The sequence below is a fragment of the Gallus gallus genome, chromosome 6 (assembly GCF_016699485.2).
Source record: "Gallus gallus isolate bGalGal1 chromosome 6, bGalGal1.mat.broiler.GRCg7b, whole genome shotgun sequence".
In the NCBI taxonomy this organism is placed as follows: Eukaryota; Metazoa; Chordata; class Aves; order Galliformes; family Phasianidae; genus Gallus; species Gallus gallus.
This window is the reverse complement of record NC_052537.1, coordinates 33699707-33713460: the sequence shown is the minus strand read 5'-3', so window position 1 is coordinate 33713460 and position 13754 is coordinate 33699707. Positions and strand designations below refer to the sequence as shown.

At 40.2% G+C, this 13754-nt stretch overlaps 1 protein-coding gene across 7 annotated transcripts in view; it reads right to left on the bottom strand.

The window, feature by feature from the left end:
• The window catches only part of DOCK1 (dedicator of cytokinesis 1), a 275550-nt gene that overhangs the window by 243056 nt on the left and 18740 nt on the right, over positions 1-13754 (bottom strand). For 5 of the 7 annotated variants that reach the window (XM_040702563.2, XM_040702566.2, XM_040702567.2 and 2 more), the window contains exons 2-6: positions 12022-12105; positions 8014-8054; positions 6077-6132; positions 4502-4598; positions 1130-1278 (exon numbers count right to left, since the gene is read on the bottom strand). In XM_040702563.2, the coding sequence (XP_040558497.1) occupies positions 1130-1278; positions 4502-4598; positions 6077-6132; positions 8014-8054; positions 12022-12105 (427 nt within the window). Of the gene's footprint in view, positions 1-1129; positions 1279-4501; positions 4599-6076; positions 6133-8013; positions 8055-9153; positions 9336-12021; positions 12106-13754 lie in introns of all 7 variants that reach the window. The other 2 variants (XM_046943088.1, XM_046943087.1) reach the window with 1 other exon arrangement.

The following is a 13754-nucleotide window of genomic DNA, read 5'->3' as shown; positions in this document are numbered from 1 at the left end:
TACCAAGGAAGTTGAGGATGCCCCATCCCTGGAGGCATTCAAGGCCAGGCTGGATATGGCTCTGGGCAGCCTGGGCTGCTGGTTGGCGACCCTGCACACAGCAAAGTGTTGAAACTGGATGATCATTGTGGCCTTCAGTCCAGGCCATTCTATGATTCTATGATGCCAAAATCATCGCTCTCGCTTATTTTAGACAAAAACAGATACAGGACTACAATAAGAAGGATATAGGATCCTTTCAGTTGTGAGCATTTACTCAGAAATTCGAATTCACTTTCCTCCCATATTCTACAGAGAATGTTCTGATCACTTAATTAGTCCATCAGAACATTATGAATATAAAGCACAGCACAAGATGTTCTATTGTGTTTGAACACTGAGCATCTGGAGGTTATTCAAAGTAACTTTAACCATCTCCTCAGACAGATGGTAAAATACAGTAGCCAAACAAACAGTATCAACAACATCTGGGCAATTGTCTTTTGGGGTACAGCAGTCCATGCCTTGGATGATGCATGCAGAAGCACTGACTGAATGGGCTTATTGGTTTATTGTTGCATTTCAAATTGTGGCTTTTGCTGATCAAGGGCATGAACAGGAATACTGCAAAGTTTGACAGCTCTCAAAGAATGAAACACAAATAGCTGAAATATGATGAGTTATCTACATCACGGGGGATTCACATACTGGTTTGCTCAACACTTTTTCAGTCTCCGGTGCACAGACAGCACTACAATGTTCTCTTGGTACTCAAAATACTCCCTCGTATTTTTTATGCTGGAGAATAGAGTTTAAATGACATCTTGAACAGAGGAAATACTTGTGCTTTTTAAATGACCTTAAAAAAGACACACAAAACTTCATCCTAATCTCAAATTGATTGCATCAGCAAGCAAGGAAGAGTTACGTAAGGGTTCTATTTTATATATTGCAGTTTGCTCTGTACTAAAGAGATGCTGTATCAACTTCATTTTTTATTATGCTATAATAGGACTTTTAATATACCACTATTCCATCTGCATGCGAACTCAAGAATAAAGATACTACAAGACATCACTGACAGCTAATGTGTAATACTAAGCTGATTTGTTTTCATGTCACAAACACTTGGAAAACACTGTTCACAAACCTGTTTCCATAGTCAATTTTGGCTGTCACCTTCTTTTTCAGTTCTTTGAGCTCATCTTGGGGGAGTGTCCCAGACAGTATTTGAGATCTCCACTCAATAAGATCATATATCATGTGCCGTACGCTGCGAAACATCTCCCTGTTATCTTGCTGTTTGGAGGGAAAAAAAAATGAGTACAAGTTAATTCTGAAGTCTACTGAACATCTTTTAAGTACATAAAATGAATTACAGTTGTAAGATAGGAATTTGAAAGTATACGAGTCTACAGCTAGCTCTCACAGAGAGCCTAACTATCTACAGCACACTGCTACAGATAGAACACTGAATACATATATATGTATATACACACATATATATACACATATATAATCATATACACACACACACCCACACATATATATGCTCTCTCTCTCTCTCTCTATATATATATATATAGAACACTGAATACAAGGAGTCGTACACTCTGCTTTGGGTATCTAAAGAAATATAAATGTTTGTGTTTACGCCATCTTAAAGTCATAATGGTTTTGATAATGGCTTTGAGTCATAATGTTTTTTATAACCCTCAAAATAACCCTCTTCTTAGCCCACAAAATCTAGCCAAGCCATTAACTCAATACAGAAGACGACACCTTTCTAAACACCACCAAATTACTTAGGCTACGTATACCTGTCCTTCATTCAGATATTGGCCTGAAACCAACCAGAATAATTAAATAATTACAATGAAGTTAAAGCAGGCTGCTATGTCTGAAAAATGAAAACCTGCAGAATGTGCAGAAAAATAACACAATGTCTGAAAGGCTCAGGGAAAAATATATCTAACTGTGAAATGTAAAGGCTTCAGTCTGTTCAGATCATCGAAAAGCTGACTTGATTATAGTGTGAGAACTTCCACAGAGAAAATACCAGTTATTAAAAGCTCTTTAATGTAGCAGAGAAAGACACAACACGCTCCTGTGGCTGGAAGCTAAATGCAGACAAATTCAAATGAGAAAGAGGTTTATGATTTTCAGTGCTGCAGGCAATCATAAACTACTGAGACAAAGATCATGCCACTTCCTCCACCATCTGCAAATCAAAACCAAATGCCTATTCAGTACCCAAAAACACAAATTATGGGGCTGAATAAAGGGATAAGTGTGGTCATTTAATGAGCTTTAATATGCAATGTGCTGATAACACAGATCTCTCCAGCCTGTAAACTGAGTGGTTTGAAATCTGTTACCTCCAGACAACATAACCCCCTTGAAAAAAAGGGATCTCAAAGCACCAGTCCTCTTAGTACCAGATAAACACATGCACTTAGTCTAACACATACACTTGAGATAAAGCAATGAGTAAAGTCACCAAATATTCTACCCCATCCTGCAGAGGGACCGGATCCCCATGTGCCACCGAGCTGGGGCCACTGCTGGTATTACACTCTGCTCCCCAATGCCAAGCTCTTAGCAAAGCACCACAGCACTCCCCAGCTGTTCAACACCTCCCACAAACAAATCCCAGCCACAGAGACAGGACAGGTAACAGTTAGAACAAGCAACTCCTACATTAGGAGAACTTTGTAACTTCCCGAAAGTTACAGCTACAGAAAGCACACACAGGTCCCAATAAGAAAACCTGTAACAATCTCTTCCCATTGCTCCTTTTTCCCTGTACACACACCACAATCTCATCTTGCTCACACACATCCAAAAAAAGAACATCAATGCCAAAGTACCACCTGCATCATCATCAGTAACATACAGAGCAGCAGAACCCAGTGTAAATACAGGTTTCACAATCTGGTCAGTATGCTGCTTATCAAACAGTTGAATAGGGTGACATTTTAATTTTCCCTTTGTTTTTTAGCCCCGTGCCCACTGCAGACTCTGCTCCTCCTCTTTCACCTGATCTCTCCCTTGCTCCTCAACACATGAGCTCTCCAGTATTGCTTCACATTAAAACTCTCTTCATATATGATCTGTTTCTCTTCACACACTGCACTGTCCCCCATCTTATCTACTGCAAAACAGGATCACTTCCAGCAGACTGGTTTTGATCTTACCTTTACTTTCACGGATGTGATTCAAAACATCTTAAGACTTAAAATCCCTACGATGGGCTTTAGGTCAGTTGCTCAGAAATTCTGGTTTCTATCCACCTTCAAATATCCCTTAACAGTACACCAAGTATAAACCAGGCACATAAAAATGGGCATTTCTCATTTCCTGCCATCTTCAATTTTGCTGTATTAAGAGCAGTATTCTTTAGCAATAGCTTGTATTCCCAGTAACATTACAATATTCATTCCTCCTTACACAGCCTCTCCTGCTACGACTGAAGATTTCAAATGAACATTTATAAGGGATAAACATTCCTCATTAAACCCTCCTTTAAAAGTAACACTTTCATTTTCATACAACTTAGTCCTAATGCTGTCATACAGTGAAAGCATAAGGAGTCAGAGCTAGTGTACCTAAAATCCAACACCACGCTGCTGCTTTACATTGGAACTGCTTTATCAGCTGTATGTTTGAATGCTACTTGCACCTTACTTACAAATACTTTCCTGTGTTGCTTCACAGATAGTGTATTTGTCTATTATTGTATTTCTCTATTTCTCTGGGCAGCCTGGTCTGGTGGTTGGTGACCCTGCACACAGCAGGGGGACTGAAACTAAATGATCATTGTGGTCCTTTTCAACCCAGGCCATTCTATGATTCTATGATTCACCCATTTGAGAAACTTATTTACTACTGTAAGTTACCAGGAATGTATTCTTAAGTGCTTAGAACTTAAGCATATAAGAAAGCAAAAAAGTAATTTGAGGCATGTAATGTAAGGTCAATACATCTGAATCAATCAATCAAGTACAAGAGCACTGACAAGCACAAGGCCTACACTGATGAATCTCCATAAGGTTGAGGTTTACACCAAGGAAAGTGACATCAAATATAAGAATTTCTGCAAGACTAGCAGCCTAAAATTCTTTTTCTCTGTTTAACTGAGTTGCCTGCAGATTGGGAAAGCCTGATATATGTCTTTAAAAACAGTGTATTCTGGATAAAAACGCTTCATAAAAAAAGATTTTCTGTCTAGTTAGTCATAATTGCTCAACAAGTTATTACTAGAACAAGGTATCACTCCACAAAGCTGATTCTGCACAAGAAACACGAAGTATTTTATAAAGTAAACAGACACACTTCCAAGTCCTGTGCCTTATCAGACCATGCTGAAGAGCTGTTCCACATAACGTAGCCTTCACAAACCTTAAGAGGGGGAAATCCATTACCCTTTTTTTCATACTTCTCACTGTACCTTTCACAGCATCACTTTTTTCCCCCCACAAACCACGCAATATTGTAAGTGTTCTATCAAATTGGTACTTACAACGTATAATTGCCGCCATATTATAGACCATTCCCGTAGTGTTGTGGTAACCTCCTGAATCAGGGGCAGCTCGTTGGGTATAACAGTTTCATGTTGTCTTGAAAGAAAAAAGGTTGAGTTAAGTGATAGTTTCGGGTAGGACAGCAGAGCTGTTTCTAAAAAGAACTGGTGGTCACTTCCAAAACCAGCCCAACAACGACAGGCTTCAAAAGAACACCGCTTACTGCATATTTAGAAGTTAACAAAGAATATATCATCCCAAACAGAGAAAGCAGTGCACACCACTACCACCACGTGATGTAGAGGATATCTGTAAGAGAGTTGAGGCTATGCTATTAAGCTCACGCTTTTTTCCCTGCTTGTGTCTATACTCACAAGGCATCAGTACATACCTCACCGTACCATTTGTTATTGAGAGGCTGATTTTACAAGGAGCAACCAAGATGAAAGCCAGATATGAAGCACGTGCAATGACACGATACTCATCTCTAATTGTTTTGCAAATTATTGGTCTTACAAAGAAAACAGAGCATGCAGGTCATTACCAAGATGTTTCTGTCTGGTTTTAAAGCGGTGCCATCCAAGTACAAAACAGCAGCCAGACCTTTTAATATTTCAAAAGTAGTGCACTTAAAAGTAGTTTTCTAATCAGCAAGAAAGTTGTCATTATGCAGCAATCATATGATTAGTAGTTTTATCATTTACATATTTAATAGTGTATAAAAATAAATCAGGCACAAAGGAATAAAATAGCTTAATCCTGTTACACTCCATTTCATACCTAGCTAATCATTTATTAATTTCATTTCGAGTTTTTATGATTTCCTGGTTTTTTTTTTTTTCCAGCTTTTTAATTTTTTATACCAATGTTATGAATTTTAACACGCACAGCCAGCAATACTGGTCTGATATGTACAGATCCGAGTTTTAACAGCAGCTAAATGAAAACCAGCTCCAGCTATCTACAGCCACATCAGACAAGGGAAACAGGAGCATCACAAAACAAACCATCTCTCACTGCACAGCAGTGCTCCAGGAGGGCAGGAAACTCTTCAAGGAGGTTGGAAATAATGTCTGGACAATGGCTTCAGTGAGGGGTCCAGTTTACAAGACTTACTGAAGGAGTAATTCAGTGCCTGAAACTTCATCTGTCTAAAGAGGAAGGTACCTCATATCAAATGCCTCTTTTAATAGATCAGACAGAAGCATTAGGATTTGAAGGTCAAAAGATAAACAAAGCTGTGATAACTGAAATCAGGAATTAAAACAGAAGTGGGCTGGAAGAAGTTCACCTAAGTAGCTAAGTATCAAGGGAGCCATAAAAGCTGTAAAGAAAACAGATCAATTATCAGTTCTTCCAGCTTTCACATCCACGCAGAGCAGCTCAGCTTTGTGAAGATGCAGTCAGGGATGGCATCGCTGGCAGCAGCCCCTCTGCTGCTGCACTAACACACACTGCTGGCATGAGCCCCTTAACTAGCAGAAAACAAGTGCAACATATCTGACAATGCACTGAAATCACATCTACGCAAATAGAAAAATGGATTTTTTGTGATCTTTTCAAATGAAACTCACCCTTTTCCTTCGACTATTGCTTCCTTAAGGTGAATATAGGAGGCTGGAAATATGCCCTTTGAGAGGGAGGGAGAGGAAAAAAAAATTAATGTCGCACATAAATACATTTATCACCTAACAACCCACCAACATACACTGCCAGGCCTGCACGGAGCCATTCACCCCCTCTTAAGTATCAGAATATTTTATTTTAAACATACATTTAATAAGTAATAATTGGAAAATAATATAAAATCATATTTAAAAATACAATTCCAGTCAAGCTGAGGAAATAACTTCCTAGCAATTCGCTAACACTGCTATAGCAGTTCCATTTGCTGTTTGGGAATGCAAAGCAATTCTTAGAAAGCTGAGTAATTCCTTCCTCAATCTGTGCTTTGTTTCCGACATCCCTGTCAGCAGAGCATAGCAGAAGTCTCTCAAATGATACTCAACGATACTGCTCATTTTATGTCATAAAGTTACGTCTACTCCAACTAACTTAAAGCAAAACCGTTTCTTGCAAAGATGGATGAAAAACAATCTCAGCATATGTCACTGAAGTGCCTGAGCTCTCAGCTGCACGCCCAGTTTTAATACGTGGGGAGTGAAGTCAGGGAGGGAGCAAGCAAGAAGCAAAAGGAACCAGCAAGCACCTCCAAAACCAACCCACCCAGCAAGGGGGGCAGAACAGCTTCAAGGGAGAAAGAAAGTGGTGCAGGTCATGCAGGTCACCAGAGTAGGAACACACTGATGACCAGAAGGTCTGGTGTGCTAGCAAAACACACCAATTATAGCAATATCAGCAATGTGGATGATACCTGCTGCCCAAGATGGGCGAGAGCACACTCTTCCTTCTTAATTTCTATGGGCAAGCATATCTTCCATTGCCTTTAAAAAGAACTCTACCAAAGCTTCACATTTTAAGGGTTGCAACTCACTACAATATCATAAAATGAGTTGGTTTTTTTTTTCTTTCAGAACTTTTCTTTCAGAAGTTACGACATTTAGCTGCAGTTGGACATACACAGCAACACCTGGAATCAATTTAAGCCAAGAGGAATGCATCGTTTCTGCATAGGCTGAATGGGGCACGCTCACAAAACATGGTTTGTAAGAAATTTAGCACATCTCTGAAAAAAGAAAGTATTAAAATAGAGTAGAAATAAACACAGACCAGGCATGGTTAGGAAATGGGTGGGATGAACCACAGAGCTAACTCAGTATTTTCAGGCATTCAGAAACAACAGCTCTGCATGCAAACACGTGAATTTTAAGTGTTTTAATTTAAAACTTAAAGAAAAAAATACGCAGATAAAAGTTGTGTAATTCTGGTTAATGACTGCTATAAAATAAAGCTAAAAAATAAAAATAAAACGCAACATTACAAGCAGCACTTGTGCTGTTTCCTTACTTTTTATTTCAGAAAAGCTGCTATAAACAGCAGCCCTTCATGCACACTTAAAGCCGAACAACCAGGCTAAATTGCACTGCAGGAGATTACTGCCCCTCTCATGGAGAATGACTGAAAAATCACAATGTAGATCTCATCGCCTTCCAAGACACAATTGCACTGTACAAGTAATGTGTTATTTAACAGACAGCAGAGCAAACTGTCAGCCTGGAAGCAGATCAGCTGGGATGTGAAGCTCTTAACTTTCACAGAGGTGAAGGCTCTGGCACACGTTATTGCAGAACACAAGCTAATGCACATCAAACTATCTGGAGTAACTGCATATGTATACACTTAAATTGAGGGGAAAAAAAATAGATACATAAGTAAGCTTCTAGGTCTCACTGCAGTAAGTTCCAGTTAACTTGAAATATTCCCATTTAGTCCAGGTTGGCAGTCTCAGAGATCACTACCACGCAGCAACATGACACGGCCAAGATCCCTGTTCAGAGCAGACCCCCAAAGGCACCACGCCATGTCACACAGAAAAGCAAGCAGCACTCACCTTCTTGGATTTCTTCCTCAGCGTATAACCCCTGTACCAACCTGGGGGGAAAAAAGAGGAGATAGCATTAAAACCTCCCAGCAGTGGCTCCTTCCCAGCTCAGTAGCCCCTGCCTCGTTTGCACCAACACACAGTGACCATCCTGGCTAAAACAAAGCCTTCTTCAAAAGCTGTGAAGTCAGGGAGGATGAGAAAACTGAAGGAGAAGGCTACATGGCAGAGATGCTATTGCACACAACACATTTAATTGAGATTCATATCATTTTACTTAGTAATTTACCAGCATGAACAAAAACAACTTACAAGCATTATCTTTCTGATACCTATTGTTTGTCTGATTTAATTCTAAAATCTATTTAAGTTGAACAAACGCAAGTTTTCAGGTGTAGCTCAGCCATTTATCACCTCTTCAGAAGACAAGAACGTTTCAGGATTTACAGTTCACAAAACTAACAGGAAAGCAGGCAGAGGTCCTGAGGAAGTTTGCAAAAATTAAGAACACAAATGTGTATCAAGCTGTTTGGTAGACAGCATCTGCTCTTACAGCAATAATTCCTTACTCTACGCTCCAGGATAAGGAATACAAACTTGAGACAAAAGTCTCAAGCATGTAGGATTTTTCAGCCTGCTCTCCAGTGGCTTGTGGTGCATCAATTCACCGTCTTCTCACTGCTCCAGATCATTGTCCTCTGTGCCCACATGGGGACAAGGCCCAAACTAATGAGCCCCATTATCCTGCTCACAACCACCGCCACATGTCCCTCAGCCACACAGCTCTATCTCTGCCACCTCTTTTCCCTACCCATCCTGCTCTCTGACCCAGGACACAGCTGGATGCAGAAGCCATCTCTAACTAACCCAAAACATAATGTCTGATCAAGTGCTCAGTTCTCCATGTATAGCAGCAGCATGGCTGCAGGCAGCTGCCTCCCCATCTCCTGCACCAAATACAGTGAGGGCAGGGCTGGCAGCGACACACATGGGTGACGATGGCATCACGAAGCTGTCCTCAGCTATGTCATGGCCTTGCCTCATTTTACTCCCAGCATTTGTAACCTCTGCCATTTTGGAGGTCCAGAACAAGTGAAAAAAAGAAAACCTGATGGAAAAGAGTGCAAATATCAGATGTCAAACACTGACCTGCAGTACCCAGCAAACAATTTCAGATCCTCCTTGGTCTATTTACAGCAAATTCGGCTTCACACAAAATGTCAGTAAGAGGAAAACAGGCTGATGCCATAAATGTTTTCTAAATTGACGTGGGCATTTTTGACGTGGCTTAGTTGCACATTACAGGGTTTTGAGCCTCTCCCTGTAAAACACTACAGGATACAATGGCTGAAAGTATGCATCCAAGTAAACGTCCAACAAAGAAAAGGGAGGCACCTGCAAAAGGCATGCACAGGAAATGCTTGGCCAGCACCGTTGTTCCTCTTGATACTTCCTATGCATTTACCCAGGATAGGTACTAATTGCATTAAGAAAATAAGATAAACTACCTATTTTGGAACCCAAACTACACCTTTCTATAGCAGCTCTAGAAATGAGCTGCTGCTCAAATACAAACACTTAGTTTCAAAGCTTATTTACTGCTATATCTAATAGCCTTTCTCCTTAATAAATCTTATTTATTGATCACGTGTCCGTTTTGACTTCTACCCAATTGTATAAAGAAACAGAAGTAAGACAACAAAAACCAGGCATGCACTACGTCAGAATGCAGCAAATATTTGTTTAGGGGTATCTACTTGAAAAAGCAACTCTTCCTTCCTGACACATGAAGGCTATTTATCAAGGCACATGGTTCTGCTGTCATCCAGCTTTTCCTGTAAGGTTTGAATTAAGAAGCACACCAGGACATTTTTGAATGGAAAAATGACGTTTTCTGCAATTCCACCTGAAATAATAACATTAATTTGACTTTAAATATCCATTATTCTCTCAACTGTTGTTAGAAAGGATCTTCATCTTTCCTCTGGGTCCTAGAAGAGCAGAAACATTCCAGTTTAACAATGGAAAGCACACACATCATCAATCCCATCACCTCCATACAGACAGAAGCTGCTTGCAACAAGCCTCAAACTTCACTGAAACTGCATGTGAAAATATTTGTAAGAATTGGTTCAGCACTTCAGAGAGAAAATACACTTTTGTGACAAAATTTAAAAGATGAAAATGCTTCAGTAATAAAATTCAATTCTGAAGTTCTTATTTTTTTTTAAAGCTGCAAGTACCAATTGAAGCACATATAAGCAGAGTCCACCGTAGCAATCCAATCCAGTACAAAATCCAACAGAAGCCTGGATGGTCTTACAGCAAAAACCTGCCATAAGCTCTTCTTTTTGACAAAGAGGATTTAGAGAAGGAAACAGTTACAACCCCACTGCTTCCCAAACCCTACCAAGCCGCTGCTTCCAAGGCCAGTCACAGCCCCATATCCAGCAGCCCTCCAGGCAGTCTCAGCAGGGCGGGCAGGTGTGTGAGCACAGCTGGACATGGGGCACCTGCAGACACCAAGGCACCTCCTGGGGCAATCCTCCCAAAGGGCCTGGGAAGGAACTTGAAGATCAAAGAGCTCAAATAATTACCCAATAATGGCAGCTCTGTGAAGAAGAGAGGTAAGAATTACAGCAGCTCATTTCTCATCACAGCGGGGAAGTAATGAGTAACCATTGTACAGAATGCTTGGAAGAATATTAATTTATTTGCATTTCTTTTAATGTAAACTCATCCCAGTCCCACAAAGTTGCCAAAAGCCCAAAACCATGAGCTGAGAGCTCAAAGGTCTTTCTGTCATTTGAGTCTAAAGGGAAAAGCAAGTCATCTCCACCACCCCATTAAGTTACCAGCAGTCACGATTTGACATGGTTTCATGCACCCTATGCAGGATTCAATGTTTCTCCCACACTCACTAAATAAACCCAATTTAGATACACAAAAATACAAATCTGTTTAACATTTAAATCTTTCTACTTGCTTTTCCCTTTTTTTTTTTTTTTTTTTTTTTTTGCATTAGGTTATTATTAAATCATATAACTTCAGATAACAGAATTGTTACTTTGCATAGACAAACTTGACATTCCAGTGGCAACCCGAACCTTATAGGAAAATGTCAACCTAAAAACAAAATTAATTTGCATGCAGTGATGAATCAAGCTTGTTATGCCTGCTGAAATAACACTGTTTAAGTAGATGTAACTATAAAAAAAAATCTGATTAAACCAATATCTAAAACTAAATTAGCACTCAGATGGACCAAAAGATCAATGTCTAGAAACAAAGTCATTCAAAACATTAAAGCAAAGGCATTTGCAAAAGTTTAGTTATATGTTGCTAATACCTCTCCAGACTGCAACAGTCCACACAATTTACATAATGGAAGAGATGGATTTTATTTGGCTTGCTACTGGATCAAAGAAGAGTAGAGAAGTGCTCTGACAACTTTCACATTCTGTTGATTATCAAACTCAGCATCCCGATTCCCTTCTTCACAGATCAAGGAGGAAGCATTTTGCTGTATGTAGCGTTTGTACCGTTTCACATCAAAACAAGCAAAGCATCTGAAAGCCTGAAATCAGTCCATAGCACTGTAGCACATGTATCCATCTTACAAGAGAGACATAAATAATTTAGGACCCCAGTGACTTTCAAATTCAGATTAAACTTCTTTTAGCAGCAGGTTCCTTCGCATTACCCAAGGGTATCCAAAAACATCTATCATTTCTCTAAACGTAGGACAGATACTGCAATCGATCCATACAAATAAAGCTGTGAGAACATCCATCTTTCATAGAAAAGGGAATGGTTATTCACCAGGTATCGACCACGCGCTTCTTCGTTCACATCTAGTGTTGGTTAATTCTGCGCTCATTAAAAATAATGTGTTTTGTCCTTTTGCAAGAAAGCAAGTAATTCATCACCTGATAATTTGGGATGATTAAGTCACAAACAGAAAAGCAATGCAATTGCAGAAACAACGTTTGGACAATGCAAGTTTTCCAAGCTTACCTTCATATGTTTCTAATATGTGCACAGTGTCTCCTATTTGTAAGGAAAGCTCATCGGGTCCCCTCGCATCGTAATTGTAAAGAGCTGGACAGAGAAAACACTGCCATTAGCACAAGCAAGGCAACATAGTTTTCAAGATTGTTACTTCTCCACACAACTGATACTATTATTCACTCTTGCTACGTTGTCTCTTTGTGCAGCTTGTGGCTACATTTGGTCAAATTCTTCAAGGCAACATTATGTTCCCTTAGAGCAAATCCCAAAAGGCAAACGCCCACTGCTCAAAGTTACTCTCTGAACCTACTTACAACGCTTTGCTTCTTCATAACAATACATTCAATTAGTTTTTTTGGACCTGTCTGTCTTCCAGTACTTTGTGTCAGTGTGATACAGGAAGCCTCCCATGCTGCTCTGCCCTAAAGCAGCACTGAATGATCACCTTCAGCCTCCACTAAAGCCACCAGGCTGGAAGGAAGCTTTGGAAGCTGCTCGTGCCTCACAGCCATTGACCTGCAGGCTGCTGACAGCTCGCAGAGTTCACTTCTGGACAGGGAGAAACTCTGAGCAGAAGAAAAACTGTTTTGTTGTAGATAAAGGAAGACAGACACAGTAGTCAGGTATATGCCAGCAAATAACTCAAATAGAGATCCACCACCCTACTCGTCAGTGACCTGACATTACAAACACTAACTTGGAGTTTTGAGGTGGGGGAGGAGGGGGGATTATTTAGAGTTTGTTTGCTTTGTATGAATGGGTAGAAAAGGGAGTTTTTTCGAAGTGTCATCTGCAGAAGATACTCAAGAACATCTGCAAAGTAAAGGAAAGGCCATTTCTCCCCATGCCTCACAAAAGTGCTAAAATTAGGAGTGGCTTGAAGAATACTGGACATTTATCTGACAAATATGCTGCAAACCAGGTTTGATGATGAGAAAGGTCTTTCAAAAACATCTAGAAACCAACACAGTTACGGCCTCTAAAGATACTCTTCATTTTGTTTGTTTTTATGTTCCCCACGAAGAAATCCCTGTGAAAGACACAGAGCCTTCAAATACCTGCTTGGATCTTTCACAACCGAAGGCCACAAGCCCAGCATTTCACAAAAGTGAAGTAAATGAACTATAATGAAAGCAGACCAATGAAAGGTTCATTCATACTCCACTTTGAGATGCCACGGATTTCTTACTCTTGTATTTCCAGTACACAAAAGGCTGAGCTCTTCTCAACAGAGATCTCTTCTTTACAATGGGAGCTTTCAGAGCACAGCAGAGGAAAGATATTTCTTTATTTTAAGCATCTGAGAATCGAGATTCTTTCGTTATTTGTCATAATGATCAGATTCTAATAATATTTTTCCACTTCCATCCAAGTTATCTCTAAACTTTCAGCCACCCCTTGTGTAACCAGTTATTCCTGCCTCCCCACCATTTCCCAGGGATATGAGCTGTGCAGCACTGCCCAGAAAGGTTCCAGTTGCTCTCTGCCATTACCACTATCAGAATAGAAAGATGCAGACACATCTCCAGTATAACTGAGAGCCGCCCGGCCCCTCTCGCAGGAGACCTTCACAGATGGTTAGACCAAAACAGTTTGTGGGACATTAACTACAGCTAACACGCTCATTACAGGTCACAAAGTGCTTCCACAAAACCTTCAAAGCAAAAACCTACAGCAGAAGGCACAAAGCCCCCCTTACACAACAGCGAGGTATCAGACAGGGCACAACCTCTGCTCCC